The sequence below is a fragment of the Danio rerio genome, chromosome 15 (assembly GCF_052040795.2).
Source record: "Danio rerio strain M-AB ecotype USA chromosome 15, GRCz13ab, whole genome shotgun sequence".
In the NCBI taxonomy this organism is placed as follows: Eukaryota; Metazoa; Chordata; class Actinopteri; order Cypriniformes; family Danionidae; genus Danio; species Danio rerio.
Genome location: NC_141035.1, coordinates 45,008,774 through 45,027,482, shown reverse-complemented (window position 1 = coordinate 45,027,482; position 18,709 = coordinate 45,008,774). Strand labels below are relative to the sequence as shown.

Here is an 18,709-nt window from a genome sequence, read left to right as displayed (position 1 = left end):
TATCAATATTTCCATTTATGTATGTTTTTTTTAACAACTGTCCAATATTTGGCAGAGACAAATATTTAAAAACATTTAATCTGAGGGTTTAAACATCTAAATATTGATACAATTCCATTTAAAGTTGTGCAAATTAAGCTCTTAGCAATGCTCAATCATGTTGCACTGCTTGCTTCAACCTTAAATACCTGTTTTGCACAATATTAGACCTCAAATACCTCTTTTGCACAATATCCTGCACAACATTGTTCAGACTCATGTAAAAGTTCTTGTATGGCCTGTCTTATGCATATAGTTTAAGTAGTTTATTTTATGTTAGTTATGCATAGGTTTTTTTTTTAAATAGCTCTTAAGTCCAGCAGTGTTGTTTGTATTTATGATTAATCCATGTAGCACTGTTGTCCTTCCTCTGTATGTCCACACATGTAGCGGAATGACAATAAAGCTCGACTTGACTTGATATTACTAATCGAATACTAATATTTGTTCTGATACATTACCTGAATAAAGTCTTGTTGTCGATCAACAAATAATTACTTGACTTGTATTTGATCATTTGGAAAAGTGGCAGGTCAATTTTTCTGATGAATCATCTGTTGAACTGCATCCCAATCATCACAAATACCGCAGAAAACCTACTGGAACCTGCATGGACCCAAGATTCTCATATAAATCAGTCAAGTTTGGTTAAGAAAAAATCATGGTTTGGGGTTACATTCAGTATGGGGTGTGTGAGAGAAGTCAGACCTTACTGTCCTAAGTAAATAATTAAAAATCAAGGCATGATTCTATTTTATTGTGGTAAAATAAGCATAATCTAGAGGCCTTTGGCTTTCATGTAAGCCACTTCTGATACTAAATAACCAACTAAAACTAGTCAACTTATTTGTTGTTTCTAAAACTTAGATAGGCGACAATACTTTTGTATATTTACAGAAGGAAAACGTATAAATGGCTTCATGAAACCAGAACTTTACTTAATATTCCAATGTTTTTCAGTGGTCAACGATCACATGTTGTGAAAAGTAGGAGTGCCGAAAGCGATGATAGGCTATTATGGTCTGTTTAATTTGTGTGTGTGAAAGACTAGTGTGTATTGAGTACATTCATAAGGGTTTGTGGCTTCATGTGAGGCGTGTTTGTGGTTTCTGTAGTGTAAAGAACTATTAAAGCATCTAAAGCAAACACTCCATCACTGTAAAAATGCAAAACAAACAGCCGGAGAAATGCAGGCAGGCATGAGAGGCGACGTGTTTCTCAGAGCTGCTTTCAGAAGTGTTTATTCATTTCCTTCACCACATCTGTAAAAGCTCATAAACACACATTGTTAATGTCAAAGCAGGAAACTCAAAGTACAAAATAAGTTCTTCGGTATTTTGTAATAAATATCAAAGGCATTACTATAAAATAAAAGGACATCAGGAGTTGAGGCAGTCAAAGCACTTATAAAAGGTAATGTTATGTGTGTCACTGTCATAATACAGATTTAAAGGGACAGTTCACCCAAAAAATGAAAACTGTCATCATTAAATCTCACTTTACTTGTTCTAAACCTTCTGTCAAATACAAAACAAGTCATTTTGAAGAATGCTGGAAACCTGTAACCATTGACTTCCATAGTACTTGTTTTTCTTACTATGAAAGTCAATGGTTACAGGCTTACAGCTTTCTTTAAAACATGTTCTTTTGTGTTTAACAGAAGAAATAACCTCAATAACACAAAAGAAGATATTTTGGTTGTGACTGGCATAGTTGGAAAAACAAGTACTATGGAAGTTAATGGTTACAGGTTTTCATCTTTCTTCAAAATAACTTACTCTTTGCTTAACAGAAGAAATAATCTCATAAACAGAAAAGAAGATACTTTGAAAAATGCTGAAAACCTGTAACCATTGACTTCCATAGTACTTGTGTTTCCTGCGATGGAAGTCAGTGGTTACTGGTTTTTATCTTTCTTCAAAATCACTTAATCTTTAACAGAAGAAATAACCTTATAAACATGAAAGAAGATATTTTGAAGAATGCTGGAAACCTGTAACCATTGACTTCCATAGTACTTGTTTTTCCTACCATGGAAGTCAATGGTTACAGATTTTCATCTTTCTTCAAAATTACTTATTCTTTAACAAGAAAAAATAACATCATAAACATGAAAGAAGATATTTTGAAGAATGCTGGAAACCTGTAACCATTGACTTCCATAGTACTTGTGTTTTCTACTATGGAAGTCAATGGTTACAGGTTTTCATCTTTGTTCAAAATAACTTATTCTTTGTTTAACAGAAGAAATAAACTCATAAACACAAAAGTAGATATATTTTGAAGAATGTTGGAAACCCGTAACCCCTGACTTCTATAGTACTTGTTTTTCCAACCAGTCAATGGTTACAGGTTTTCAGCATTCTCCAAAATAACTTATTCTTTGTTTAACAGAAGAAAGAAAGTCATAAAAGAGTAAATGGTCAGTACATTTAAATTTTTTTGGGTGAACTACCGTTTTAACTTAAACAATACAGACTTAAAGGGATAGTTCACCTAAAAGTGGAAATTCTGTCATCATTTACTCTCACATTACTTGTTCTAAACCTTTATGAGTTTCTTTCTTCTGTTGAACACAAAAGAAGATATTTTGAAGAATGCTGGAAACCTGCACCTATTGAATTCCATAGCATCTGTTTTTCCTACTATGAAAGTCAATGGTTACAGGTTTTCAGCATTCTTCAAAAAATCTTTTGTTGAATAGAAAAAATAAAGGTTTGGAGCCACTTGAGCATGAGATAATAGTGAGTAAATTTTAAATCATAGTAGGACAAACTACTATGGAAGTCAGTGGTTACAGGTTTCCAGCATTCTTCAAATTATCTTCTTATGTGTTTGACTTTATTTCTCCTGTTAAACAGAATAAGTTGTTTTGAGGAATGATGAAAACCTGTAACCACTGACTTCCATAATAGGAAAAACAAATACTATGAAAGTCAATGATTACAAGTTTTCATCATTCTTCAAAATATCTAATTCTTTGTTTAACAGAAGAATAAACTCAAACACAAACGAAGATCATTTGAAAAATGCTGAAAACCTGTAACCACTGACTTCCATAGCATCTGTTTTTCCTACTATGGAAGGCAATGGTTGCAGGTTATAGTGTTCTTCAAAATATCTTCTTTTGTGTCTAACAGAAGCAAGAAACTCATAAAAGAGTAAATAGTTAGTACAATTTCATTTTGGGGTGAATTATCTCTTAAAGGCTCAACATTTTCCAAAGACTAAAAAGTCCAGCATCTAATTTATACAATGAATTTCAGTGCAAAATCTCACTTAGAAGGAAAAATATAATATTCCTTGTTCAAAATTAATTAAAAATCTACATTACAACAGTTAATAATAAAACAAAATCAATATTTTATGAAATTACAAAAAAATAGATACTTTCTTGACCAACCAAGCACTATTTTTATTAAATTGTGGGAACCCCTTCGTAAACATGTCCAAACTCTTCAGCCTGACCTTGCTCTTTCTTAATAAGTCCCCACCCCCAATTCGCTGCTTGAGGGTGGATACTAGTTCTGGTCAACACATTGTACACTTGTTTTTTCTGTATATAAGATTGCACTAGTGTTTTATTTATTTATTTTATTATCATTATTATTATTATTATTTGCTTAGTGTTACATGTTTGTTGTTTCTTGGAGTCCACATTGCTGAGGATTTGACATGGACTGCTCACACAGACGCCACAGAAGGCACAACAACGCCTCTTCTTCCTTTGGAATAAGCCCCCAAATCCTCTGCTCGTTCTGCCCCTGCACTGTGGAGAGCATCCTGTCTGGCTGTATCACCACCTGGTATGGAAACAGCACCAGCAGCAATTGCAAAGGCCTACGTCAGATTGTGCGAACGTAGAACGTAGAAGTACGCGTAGTAGGAGGTGAGCTTCCCTCTCTCCAGGATATCTACTCCAGGCGATGCATGAGGAAAGCAAAGAGAATCATCAGCGACTCCAGCCACCCAAGCCATAGACTTTTCTCTCTGCTACCCTCAGGCAGACGGTTCCGCAGCATCCAGTCACGCACCAGCCCACTAAGGGTGCCACGATCCTCCAAATTCTCGATTCGATTACATTTTCGATTCTAAAGGCACGATTCGATTCGATTTTCGATTATGAATAATTAATTAATTAATGACCAATTAATTATTTGTAGCCTACCGTTTAAACTACCTGACCTGCATGGTCTTTGTTTTACCCATAAACAAATCATACAGTAAATGAATAAAGGCAAGTTACACACATAATTACCACCTGTCAATCACTTTTTCTGCGGGACTCGTGAATAGGCAGTGATCTGTGTCGTTATAATGGCGTCGGTAAAAAAGAGGCACAACCAACAGGAACCAGCCAACAGTATCTGAGGTGTGCGCTAAAATGACTTAGTACAAGTGAGTGAAAGATTGAAGCAGTCCTTTGACTGCCTGGACCTGCTGTCTCGAGAGCATGGCTGTGAGTGCGTCTGTGTCTGTGTGGTCACGTGATGTGCATTTTCAGAGGTAGAGAGGAAGGAGGGCTGCTCAGAAATGCTACACGCCACTGTGGATGTCAAGTCGTTGTCGTTCTAAAATGCCATTTAAAAATAAAGACAGTGTAAACAGGGCCTGAGTGTGTACTTTTCGCGAGCGGATTTGCAACGGGGGCGGGCGGAGGATCGCGATGCCGGTGTTGTCTATCGGACGAACCGTACGTAATACGTACATAGCAGAGCTTGCAAAACTGTTTTTTTGTCGACAACACGAACGTTGTCAACATAACTCACTGGAAATCCAAAATGCTTACACACCGGCGACTTCATTGAAAGAGGAGAGGGTTTAAGTTCTGTCGACGGGTCTCCTGCTTCTGCAGTTTAACAAGCACTTCAACAAACCTTTTTTATTCCCGCTTGGCAAGCCAAGCTGACGTGACATGGGGGCATGGCAGCATCGACGATTCTATTTTTTGATTCGATAATCGAAATTAAGCATAAATTTCGATCGATTTCGATTAAAAATCGAAATCGTGAGACCCCTACAGCCCACTGAAGGAAAGCTTCTTCCCTCAGACTATCAGGCTGATAAACACCCCACACAGACTCTTCCATACCCCTCACTGCACACCATCAATATGTAGCATGCACTGCACTTTAACCACTGCACTTTTTTTAATCCATACTTCTAATCCATACTTCCTTTAACCAATCAACACTTTAACCAAACCATACATACTTTTTTATTTTTTGGGAGTATGCTGTTGTATTTTGCACTGTCATTGTATTTACACTGTCTGTATTTTGGACTGTCTGGAGCCAGCACCTAAGCTTTTCACTCACCATAGCACATGTGCTGCTGATGATGTGACAAAAATGATTTGATTTGATTTGTCCTATTTGTATATTTTTGTAATGTGTTTTACAATGTATAAATAAAACTTTAAAAATTTTTTCAAAAATCTTAAATTTTAAAATCTGACAATATTTGGATGTTTAATCTAGTAGATTTAATATCTCCTGAGAATATAAATGTTCTTACCATTCCTAAACAAACACTTAAAAAAAATTCTCCCTGAGAATAAATCACGGAATGGGATTCTGCTCTGACTTGCCTGTAAACGCTGAGAAATTACACAGAATCTCCCAAATCCCAGAGTCCCATCTTCACAAACAATCTGTTCACCAGGATGCTGTTGACCAATCCGATGGCCACATATGTGGTGAACTTATACGGCACTTCGATCTCTTTCCTTTTGCGTGCTTCAGGGTCACTCGCAGAAGCTCCGAAAATCCAACAAAGCACCCTCAGGCTCACAAAACGCACTGTTTGTCTGGTCAGAACCAGCATTAACACCCCGATCACAAACCGAGCGAATCCACAACCCAATGCTGCCAGTGTGAGAGGTGGCAGTGTGACTGGAAAAGGCCCTGTGAGGTAAAAGGTCAACCCCAATCGCTCATTAACCCAGTATCCGACCGAACATCCAGCACTGCATGCTAAAATAATAGTGGTGTCCCCCCGTGTGGTGCTGTAATGGTCCAGCTCGGGGTATGTGTAGGCTAGGAACAAGGGCAGAACCATTCCCACCACGGGGGCAACCGGGTTGTGAAGCTGCAAGTAGTCGATGGTTCCCCAATATGGGTACGAAACAGCAATGATGAAGGCTGATATTGCAACGCCACAAATCACATCCTGAGAGGAAACAAAGGAGAAGCATTTCAGTCATTAGAGTCAGACTCTGTAATTCGATATTCGTGCAGCTCCTTGAATTTTCTGCACAGTCATCCTGAAATTATAAAGGTTTACATGATATTATTATGAGATCTGTAGACCGTTTCTATGCAGTTATGAGGGTGTTTTCATAATATGTCAAGCTGGTTGCTAAGGTGTTGTCAAGAGGTGTAGTTGTGAGGTTGCTAGGGTGATGTTGTGGTTTATCTTGTTGCTATGTTGTTACCGAAGTGTTGTGAGTGGTTGTTAACATTTTGCTATGCAGTTTCTGTATTGTAAAGGATTGTTGTAATGTTTCTAACTGGTTGCTAGGGTATCATTATTTTAGCTGGTTGCTAGGGTGTGCTGGTAGTTATTGTTTTGCTGTTGATATGGTATTGTAAATGGGAGTTTTTGTTTCTAGATGGTTGCTAGGGTGTTTTAGTGGTTAGTGTTGCTTCAGGGTTACCATGTTTTTGTGAATGGTTGTTAACATGTTACTATGCAGTTGCTAGGGTGTTCTGAATGGCAGTTAGAATGTTTTAAATAGGTTGCAATTGTGTTTTAGTGGATATGTTGCTATGGAGTAAGAATAGTGCATCTGGAAAGTGCTTAGCACTTCAATTTTTCCACATTTGTTTTTATGTTACAGCCTTATTCCAAAACAGACTAAATTTATTTATTTCCTCAAAATTCTACACACAATATCCCATAATGACAATGTGAAAAAATATTTTCTGAAATTGTTGCAAATTAATAAAAATAAAAAAGCTGAAAAATCTCATGTACATCAGTATTCACAGGCTTTACTCAGTACTTTGTTGATGCACCTTTGGCAGCGATTACAGCCTCAAGTCTTTCTGAATATGATGCCACAAGCTTGGCACACCTGTCTTCAGGAATTTTTGCCCATTCCTCTTTGCAGTACCTCACAAACTCTATCAGATTGGATGGGAAGTGATGGTGTACAGCCATTTTCAGTTCTCTCCAGAGATGTTCAATAAGATTTAGGTCTGGGCTATGGCTGAGCCACTCAAGGACATTCACAGAGTTGTTGTGAAGCCACTCCATTGATATTTTGGCGGTGTGCTTTAGTCATTGTCAATGAACCGTCGCCCCAGTCTGAGGTCAAGAGCACTCTGAAGCAGGTTTTCATTCAGGATGTCTCTGTACATCCCTGCATTCATCTTTCCCTCTATCCTGACTAGTCTTTCAGTTCCTGCTGCTGAAAAACATCCCCACAGCATGATGCTGCCACCACCATGCTTCACTGTGGGGATGCTATTAGCCTGGTGACGAGCGCTGCCTGGTTTTCTCCAAACATAACGCCTGGCATTCACTCTAAAGAGCTCAATTTGAGTCTCATCAGAACAGAAAATTTTGTTTCTTATGGTCTGAGAGTCCTTCAGATGCTTTTCGGCAAATTCCAGATGGGGAGTGTCTTTCGTCTGGCCACTCTACCATACAGGCCCAATTGGTGGATTGCTGCACAGATGGTTGTCCTTCTGTAAGGTTCTTCACCCTTCACAGGAGAACGCTAGAGCTCAGACAGAGTGACCATCGGGTTATTGATCACCTCCCTAACTAAGGCTCTTCTCCCCCGATCACTCAGCTTAGATGGCCGACCAGCTCTAGGAAGAGTCCTGGTGTTTTCAAACATATTCCACTTATGGATGATGGAGGCCGCTGTGCTCATAGGAACTTTCAGAGCAGCAGAAGTTTTTTTGTAACCTTCCACAGAATTGTGTCTTGAGACAATCCTGTCTCGGAGGTTTACAGACAATTCCTTTGTCTTCATGCTTGGTTTGTGCTTTGACATGCACTGTCAACCCTGGGACCTTATATAGACAGGTGTACGCCTTTTAAAATCATGTCCAATCAACTGCATTTACCACAGGTGAACTCCAATGAAGCTGCTGAAACATCTCAAGAATGATCAGTGGAAACAGAATGAAACTGAGCTCAATTTAGAGCTTCACACTAAGGGCTGTGAATACTGATGTACATGTGATTTTTCAGGTTTTTATTTTAAATAAATTTGCAACAAAAACTCTTTTTTCACATTGTCATTATGGGGTTCTGTGTGTAGAATTTTGAGGAAATAAATGAATTTAATCCATTTTGGAATAAGGCTGTTACATAAAAAAATGTGGAAAAACTGAAGCGCTATAAATACTTTCCGGATGCACTCTAGTTGTCAGTGTGCTGCTATGCAGTTGCTAGGCTGCTCTGAATGCCTGTTAGAATGTTTCTAACTGGTTGCAAGTGTGTTCTTAGTGGTTAACTTTTTTTATGCAATAAGTGGTTGTCTGTGTTGCTATGCAGTTCTGAATGGTTATTGTGTTGCTATGCAGTTGCTATGGTACTCTGATCAAGTTGTTTGCTATGTGGTTATATGCATTTTCTGAGGTTGTTCTCCGGGATTTCTATATGGGCATATATTTCTTTACATTCATATACACAGCATCCACAAGCATGAGCTCTAGAGCCAAATGAATATCTGCTTCTGCTACAACTGCACCGTATTAAATGAACTCGAGATAAGGCCAGCCAGACTATATGAATTATACAGAAGTATAAATGTTTTATATCAAACGCAAAAGTGCATGTCCATTATAAAGTGTGTCTCTCTTGCAGACCTACCAGAGCAGAGTGCATGCCGGTGTACAGACGACTCAGACACACCAGCACAGACATGAGCACAGCCACAGCCAATCCCAGCTCAAACGGGAACTAACATCAAGAAATATATACATATTAAAAATACATCTTACTGAAAAATAAACAACATGTCAATATTTACAGTTGAAGAGATCTGGGGTCTGTTCTTCGTACCTCGCTTAAATGATCTAAGATGATCTGGCAGATCCTGGATCTTTTAATCTTGATAACTGATCTCTGGCTAATTTGGTTCTTCAAACAAGTTCGCGAATCAGATTGGAATGTCTGGATAAACTGATCTGAGATCGCTGCGCGTGTTGTGAAGGACAGATCTATCGATTCTCGAAATCATGATCAGCAATGCAGCAATTGGCTGACGGCACAGCAGCGTAATGCATCATCTGATTAATATTCAATTATCCATGTGAGCAAAATTACGTCAAATTAGCAGTAAACGGCTTGTTAAATATGACACGCAATAACCTTCCACATTTGTTGTGAGCAGCAGGCTTTCCACGTTCATGTGTCAAGAGTATTCATCATGTATTTCAATGCATATCAATGTATTTAGTTCTACATTTAGAAAAGATTTTCTTTATTATAGCAGCCGTTTTTTTAATCGGTGTAAAGAATAACTGGTTGTTTACAAAAGCATTTTGATATTGGTAAAGGCGTCTGCAACTTTTGTGAAGCATCAAATCACCGTCATATTAACTATCAAAATATGTTTATGACTGCATAAATGTATTATTTCTTTAAAAAAAAAAGTCACATATTTTGCATTTCTATTATCATACACAAATTGTACTAAAGCGATTTAAAAAGTTCATATCAACAGGTTTTCTCTTTGCACCACCAGGTGGCAGTCTTTGTACTTTCATTTCGAGGGTGCAGATTGCATAAGTTTTATTAATATATATAACTTTATTTATTTTATTAATAACTATAAATATATATATATATATATATATATATATATATATATATATATATATATATATATATATATATATATATATATATATAGTTTAAAAATATTTACTCTTTTCCCAAGTGTATATAACTACTACTGTAAGAAATATCAGAATTCGGTACATACTTTCTGTATTATATTTGCTTGAACTGAGCCGATCTAATCCTGTTTATATGAACTGAACCTGCTTTCCGATCACGTTTAAGCTAGCAGAACTGTGAATATGTGTGCTATGACAACAACTCTCGGATCAGCTTTGAAGAACGAAACGATCCTGGATCGTGTCAAATCGTCAATATCCAAATCCAGCTAACAGAGTAATCCACGTGCGAAGAACGGACCCCTGGGGCTGATTAGAGTTGTTGTCATAAGTTAAAATATATATGCTGCTGGTGCAAAGAGAAAACTTATTGATATGAACTTTTTAGATCGCTTTAGAACAGTTTGTGTACAATAGAAATGCACAATATGTGACTTTTTTTTAAAAGCAATAATATGCAGTCATAAACATGTTTTGACAGTTAATGTCTGTTATTTGATGCTTCACAAAAGTTGCAGACGCCTTTACCAATATCAAAATGCTTTTGTAAACATCCAGTTATTCTTTACACCGAAAAAAAACGGCTGCTATAATAAAGACAATCTTTTCTAAATGTAGAACTAAATACATTGATTTGCACTGAAATACATGATGAATACTGTTGACAAATGAAAGTGTAAAGCCTGCAGCTCATAACAAATGTGGAAAGTTATTGCGTGTCATATTTAACAAGCCGTTTACTGCTAATTTGATGTAATTTTGCTCACATGGATAACTGAATATTAATCAGATGATGTCATTACGCTGCTGTGCCGTCAGCCAATCACTGCATTGCTGATCATGATTTCGAGGATCGATAGATCTTTCCTTCACAACACACACAGCGATCTCAGATCAGTTTATCCAGACATTCCAATCTGATTCGCGAACTTGTTTGAAGAACCAAATTAGCGAGAGATCAGTTATCAAGATTAAAAGATCCAGGATCTGCCGAGTCATCTTAGATCATTTAAGCGAGGTATAAAGAACAGACCCCTGAATACTATGGATTTTCTCACAAAGTTTTGTTTTAGATTGCAAACAGCTGAAATACTAGATTTCAATTCAGTTCACCTTAATGTCTATAATGCTTTACAATGTAGATTAGGGGAAAACAGCTCAACACAGATGAAGAAAACTAAATAAAAGCCATATTTCAGATTGTGGAATCATTTCATTTTTGAGATCAGTTCTTCATTTTAGGAAGTAACAAATAAAAAGCTAATTAAACAAATGATTTTAAAATAGGGTGTTTTCTATATAATACTATACATTTTGATTATTAACGAGCTACTTTTTTTTTTAAATGAGTTGGGCTAAAAAGGTAAACAGCTTAACACAGATGAAGAAAAACAAACACGAGCCATATTTCAGATTGTGGAACATTTAAAACATTTTTAAATGTGTTAAACTAATTACACACACCCACAATCTCACACACACACACCCACAATCTCACACACACACACACACACACACACACACACACACACACACACACACACACACACACACACACACACACAGTGCCTTTTGACAGTTTCAATGCTTGCTGTCAATGTTTGCCTTTTACTGTCATTGTCTGAACAGGTCAAAACTATACAAAAAGCTCTTTTTAGGTGTGTACCATCAAATAAAAATTAACACAGAGTGCATACAGGAATTTAGAGAGTAAAATTTAATACCTTTTAAGACGCTTTCAATACATTTGACAACCTTATAACCATTTTCCAACCGGAAAAAACTAGCGAGAACTTTTTCCAGATTTAATATAAAGTCTTTTGTGTCTCCAGAATGTGTCTGCAACGTTTCAGCTCAAAACACCCATCAGATTTCTTTCATTATACCTTTCAGAAGTTTCTATTTTATAGCTCTGAGCAGCAGGTAGCGGTTTTTGTGTACTTCGCCTTTAAGGCTAGTCCTTCATGCCCACCGTTTCAACATGCCTTAATCTCCTCCCTCGGCTGCGTCAAACAACAGACGGACATAAAGGAAGAAGATCTCACGTAACGTTTGTGAGAAATACTACAGTAAGAACGTTACCGATGAGTATTTGATGCATTTGTTGTGGAGTTGCAACGATGAGTGACACACAATGTCATTACAATGTTCACACACACACACACAGCATGGACGCACACACAGAAACTGCACGCGTTTAGCTTTGCACTCTTTTTGCACGCAAATGTGACAGGACACAGGTTAATCTCCACTGCTGTATGATTATCTGTTCTGTTAATGTACAAAATAAACCTGATTTAACGTCCACAAACCGGGATTGAAGCGTCTTCTTTCATAATTGTCCTGACACGCGGCCAGGGCAAGCTAAACTGCCGCTCTAGGCAAAGGACGGTCACGCCGCCCTCGAACCTAAAGTGAAACCGGGGGTGGGGTCTATTCTGCCGCCCTAGACGCAGCTATAACTGAGGCGCGGGTGGGGAGGGTAGTTTAGAGGATGCCGCTCTCTTTATTCTGCCACCCTAGACGCAGATATAATTGAGGGCTAGGGTGGCGAGGATAGTTTCGGGGACGCCGCCCTCTCTATTCTGCCACCCTAGGCGGCCGCCTAGGTCGCCTCTATGGAAGCGCCGGCCCTGCACACGGCTGTAAATCGCTGTAATTCACTACACACATGTAGTGGTGTAAAGTAACTAAATGACAAATATTCAAATGACTGCGAGTAGTTTTTCCTCAGGAATTGTAATTTACATAGTAATTTTTAGTGCTGTATCTGTTCTTTTACTCCACTACTTTCCTTCAACCTGCTGTCACTACTTTATTTTTCTTGTCTTTGGGGATTAGAAAAATCACTCCTGTGATTCCTGTCCCATCAAATCACACATAGACAAGATAAATCGCATCATAATGAACTACCTCAAGACATGTGCGCTTTATAACTGCAGCAAACTGTTTGTAGGCATTAAGTGTCCAAGAACACGTCCAAAATCGTCACACGCAATGAACCAGAGACTGTTTAGATGCATGTAACTGATGAAAAGATGACAAATGTTTACTGTATGATGACCGAAATAGCCTTAAACACCCAGCAGGCACAAGACGTCAACATGATGTCAGATTGACGCTATACCCCAAAGTAATAGGGCGTTTCTTTTTGTTTGGAAATGAAAATTGGGTTGACGTCAGAACCCAACGTCAAACTGATGCCAACGTCCAACCTAAAAATCAACCAAATATCAACGTCTAATAATCTTACAGCTTGACTTTACGTGGATGTTACCACTATGATGTCTATCCGACGATGAATTTCGGTTGCCATACCTGATGAATGAATATCCGTATTTGACGTCAATATGACGTTGGTTTAAGACGTGGGCTCGACGTTTGAGTTAAAATCAACCAAATACCAAAGTCATTTGACGTCGTTATTAAACATCAAAATAACCTTGTACATACACACTTTTAAGAAGTGTCAGTGTTTCAAAATTCCAAGACTATTGGAAGTCAATAGTTTGAATACCATATCTTTTATAGGGGTGTCAATTTTAATTGTTTCTTCGGTGCACCGCGATGCAGACGTGGACAATTCGGTATCGTTTCATTTATAATCATAACCGGTTATTATGTACTGACGTCATTTACCACCTATGCGTTCTGTCGCGAGGGAAGTGAGTGCAGGTATTAATAACACTCCTGGCACCAACTGTGTACAATTTCACTGCGTGTGTGTGTGATTTCTGTAGTCTTTTATTGACAATTACAGCAGAAGCCCCTATTTCTCTACGATTGAGGGAATGAAGGTACTCAATTTCTCTCTCTCTCTCTCTCTCTCTCACAGTGGCTCATTTCACCCGCTGGCTTGACTTTTCCTCCCCTCTCCTTTCCTCTCGGCTGTATGCATTCCCGTGGCTGTACCTGTGCATTGTCGCGGGACCCGACCAGATTTCATGCGGCGCGGGAATAAATTTTCGAATAAATCGCGGGAGCGGTCGGTAACTCTGGTGTAATTTTAACAGGAGTGGGCGGTCTCACAATATCACTCCTGTGTGTGCACGTGCGTGTTTGTTAGGTGCTGTCTATGTTTGTGTATGTGTGTGAATGAGAGATAGTATGTAGCTGTGTGTCCGTGTGTGTGTGTGTGTGTGTTTATACAGACAGCTTGTTATAGCCACCCACCAAAATACAACACTGTGTATGGAAAGCATCGTCAATGCACCGTGATATCGAATTGAACCAGATCGATGGCATGATAATCGTAACCGAACCGTGAGACCTGTGTAGGTTCACACCTCTAATCTTTTATGTTTAACAGAACAATAACAACAACAAAAAACACACAGCTTGAGAAAAAGTGGAGGACGTATAAATGATGACTGCATTTTCATTTTTGGGTGGACTATCCATTAGATTTTTACAATGAATGGTCCCCATTGACATCATTTGATGGTTGCCGTTTACTTCAATAGGCTTTTATATTTTACTATGAAAGTCAGTGGTTACCGGTTTCCAACATTCTTCAAAATATCTTCAACTGTGTTCAACAGAACCAAAAACAAAAAACTCACACCGCTTTGGAAAAAAGCGAAGGATGTGTAAATGATTACAGAATGTTCAATTTTGGGTGAACTATCCCTTTAAATACTCCTTATTCCCAGCTGATAGCTCAAAGTCTTCTCCAAACACCCTCTAATCAATCTTTCCTCGTCTTCTCTTCCTCTTTCTCCACGTCATGTTCTCAATCTTTTCCTCCAGCTATTCTCATCCCTCTGACATGTGCTCTTCCTCTGCTGTGATTCAGGACTCTGTTAATCACTGACAACACTGCGAAAGCCTTTACATATTCATGAAGCAGCTCCGCCTCCTCTATTCTGTCTCTCTCTCCATCTGTCTGCCTCTCTTTTCCTCTGTCAGCCAGAGGTCTTTCACAGGAAGTTAATGAAGAATGTTTCCTGAATGGGCTCAGTGGATTCTGGGAAAGTAGCACTCATGTATAATTGACTGGAATGGCTTTTTATTTATTTATTTATTTATTTATTTTTGACTGGTAAATCGTATGCATACAGCTCTCAGCCTTATTTGATGTACTGCACATAGAATCATTTCATTTTTGAGATCAGTTCAATTTTAGAAAGCAACAAATAAAAAGTCAATCCTGCAAATGATTTTATAAAAGGGCATATACCATATAAAACTAGACTTTAATATAGTATTATTAACAAGCTACTTTTCTTTTTTACATGAGTTGTGCCAAAATGTTTCGGGTTTTAAAGTGTTTCCTTTTCTAAACATACGTTTACTCATTCAGCCATTCATTTTCCTTAAGCTTAGTCCCTTATTTATCAGCGGTCGCCACAGTGGAATGAATTGCCAACCATTCCAGAATATTTTTTACACAGCAGAACCCAGTACTGCCAAACGCCCATACACATCATACACTCATTCACACACATTTATACACTATGGCCAATTTTGTGTTCCCAATTCACCTATACCGCATGTCTTTGACTCCACACAGAAATGCCAACTGGCCCAGCCAGGACTTGAAAGTGTGACAGTGATAACCTCTGAGCCACCGTACCTCCCCTGTTATAAACAAAACTGCAGTTTTATTGCATTTCTTCAGTCACATGATTCTTTATAAATTATTATAATATGCTTCTTAATGAACATTGGCTGGGTCCGAAATCGCCTCAGTAGGTACTACATCTGAATTTACTACTCGGCAATTAGAAAAGAGCGTTCGGATGTGCGAATGGAACTCGAATGTCCTACATCCGCCATTTTGTCATGATCACGTGAAATACCCACGTCAGTTGTGTCGCTTCACTCATATTCATGAATTCTCTTGCGGTGCATCATGGGATATCGTAGCGTCCATTGGATGCGCACTACAGAATTTCACCGGTAGAAGTAGGTCATTTGGGTACTTCTCGCATACTGTTTTTCAAATTCTATGAATTCAGACATACTACTTAAGCTTGCATACTGTTTTTTTAGCGTACTATATAATATGGAAGTATGCAATTTCAGACGCAGCTATTGCCTATTATTATTAATGCTAAAAACAGTTGTGCAACCTCATATTTTTACACAGATTTTTTTTTATTAAATGAATATAAAATTCAATAAAACAGCTCTTAATAGAAACAGAACCTTAAACACAACAATTTAATGCATTCTTAAATAAAAAAAATCTTACAGTCCCCAAGTGTAATGTAATTTTTATCATTAATATTAATAATAATGTCATATTGTAGTCAGAAAGCAGTACTAACACTACACACAGATATATAACAACTCATTTTGTTTGTCTTAGTCATGATGACCATATAATATCTTACTAGTTATTACGCAATTAACTTAACTAGTTATTAACGCTATTAGTATTCAGCTAAAAGCTCAATTTAAAGGCTTAACTAGGTTAAATTGGTACAAGGTTAGGTTAATTAGGCAAGTCATTAGACAACAGTAGTTTTTTCTACAGTTTTTTCTACCCCGACCAAAGGGCCGGGCTACAAATATTGACTTTAAAAATTGTTTTAAAAAAACAAATTTAATTCCAGACGAAATTAAATTAAAATGAAGAATTAAATAAAAATTTGATTAAATAAAGTTAAAATAAACAGTAAAAAAAATTCTTAAAATTTTTTTTTTTTAAATCTCATTCAATTCCAGACAAAAAAAAAGAAAGAAAAGTAAAAAAATAAAAAATAAAATAAAAACTCCTTTAAAAATGTTTTAAAAATCTGATTTAATTGTAGACAAAATAAAATAAAATTAAAAATGAATTTTTTTAAAATTAAAATAGAAAATAAAATTAAAATAAATACTCCTTAAAATTTTTTAAAAAAAATTTGATTTAATTCCAGACAAAATAAAATAAAAAGAAAAATAATATAAAATTTATAAAAATAAATTTTAAATTAAATAAAAAAATAAAAATAGAAAATTCTATTAAATTTAAATAAATTAAATAAAACAGACTTTCTACAGAAGAAAAACCATCATAGTAAATGTAAAAAATCCCTTGCTTTATTAAACATCACTTGGGAAATATTTGAAAAATAATATTAGAAAGGCTAATATATCACACATTAAATACATTTAAGTAGATATCTCGAATACGCTAGACTACTTCTTTAACAAAGATCTTTAATCAACGTTGTTAGCTATAAAAACAAGTTTCCCAGTACTGGGTTGCATCTGGAAGGGCATCCGCTGTGTAAAACATATCCTGGATAAGTTGGCGGTTCATTCCGCTGTGACGACCTCTGATAAAATAAAGGGACTAAATAAAGGAAAATGAATGAATGAATAAAAACATATGCAAGCAAAAAATATTTAAAATACAATACCAATCTCCAGGATAGAATTCAACTTTAAAAGCACTAATAAATTTTTTAATGTTTTAATTAAAGTCTGTGCCTCTAATGCAGCACAGATGTACGTTTATAATTGAACTTTTACAACTGAGTGAGTATGTGAATCACTGTCAGTAGTGGAGTGTTTAAAAGCTGATGGATGGCATTTATAACCCGCCCTGATTGACAGTCATTTACTCAGAGTTCATTATAATGCTGTGCAGCAGATGTGTAGGCGGAGCTTGGGCTGATGGATAGACAGATGCTCCGCCCCTTCAGTAAACTATGCAAAAATCAGCCCCATTCAAAGGATTGTCTGTCAAGCGTGTGTTTCTAGTGCTGCATGATATTAGGAAAATAATTACATTGCAATATGCAGTTTCTTGGATTTATATATTGTGATATGAATAGAATTTCACAAAGTGACTAACTTTAAGGGTGACACGGTGGCTCAGTGGTCGTCTCAGCAAAAAGGTCGATGGTTAGAACTAGGCAGGTTAGGGTAATTAGGCAAGTTATTGTCTAATTTTGACTATCAAAAAAAAAAAAGCTTAAAGAGGCTAAATAATTTTGACCTTAAAATGGATTTTAAAATATTAAAAACTGCTTTGACATACTGTAAAAGTTTCCTTGCTCTGTTAAACATCATTTGGAAAATATTTAAAAAAGACACAAAAAAATTCATAGGGGAGGGGGGCGAATAATTCTGACTTAAACTGTATGTATGTATATATATGTATGTATATATATATGTATGTATATATATATATGTATGTATATATATATATATATATATATATATATATATATATATATATATATATATATATATATATATATATATGTATGTATGTATGTATATATATATATATATATATATATATATATATATATATATATATATATATATATATATGTATGTATGTATGTATATATATACATATATATGTATGTATATATATACATATATATATATATATATATATATACACATATATATATATATATATACATATATATATATATATATATATATATATATATATATATATATATATATATATATATATATATATATATACATATACATATACATATATATACACATATACATATATATATATATACATATACATATATATACACATATACATATATATATATATATATATATACATATATATATATATATATATATACATATATATATATACATATACATATATATATATATACATATACATATATATATATATATACATATACATATATATATATATATATATATATACATATACACATATATATATATATATACATATACACATATATATATATATACATATACATATATATATATATACATATATATATATATATACATATATATATATATACATACATATATATATATATATATATATATATATATATATATATATATATATA

General features: G+C 35.8%; 1 protein-coding gene across 5 annotated transcripts in view; it reads right to left on the bottom strand.

The window, feature by feature from the left end:
- Nucleotides 1-1,253: 1,253 nt before the first annotated feature.
- sgpp2 (sphingosine-1-phosphate phosphatase 2) overlaps nucleotides 1,254-18,709 on the bottom strand; it is a 146,312-nt gene continuing 128,856 nt past the window's right edge. For 3 of the 5 annotated variants that reach the window (XM_087282288.1, XM_087282287.1, XM_087282289.1), the window contains 2 exons: nucleotides 8,872-8,961; nucleotides 5,278-6,210 (listed from right to left, as the gene is read on the bottom strand). In XM_087282288.1, coding sequence (XP_087138414.1) covers nucleotides 5,647-6,210; nucleotides 8,872-8,961 — 654 coding nt within the window. In that variant the 3' untranslated portion in view covers nucleotides 5,278-5,646. Of the gene's footprint in view, nucleotides 1,302-4,924; nucleotides 6,211-8,871; nucleotides 8,962-18,709 lie in introns of those variants that run through there. The other 2 variants (XM_087282286.1, NM_001386286.1) reach the window with 2 other exon arrangements.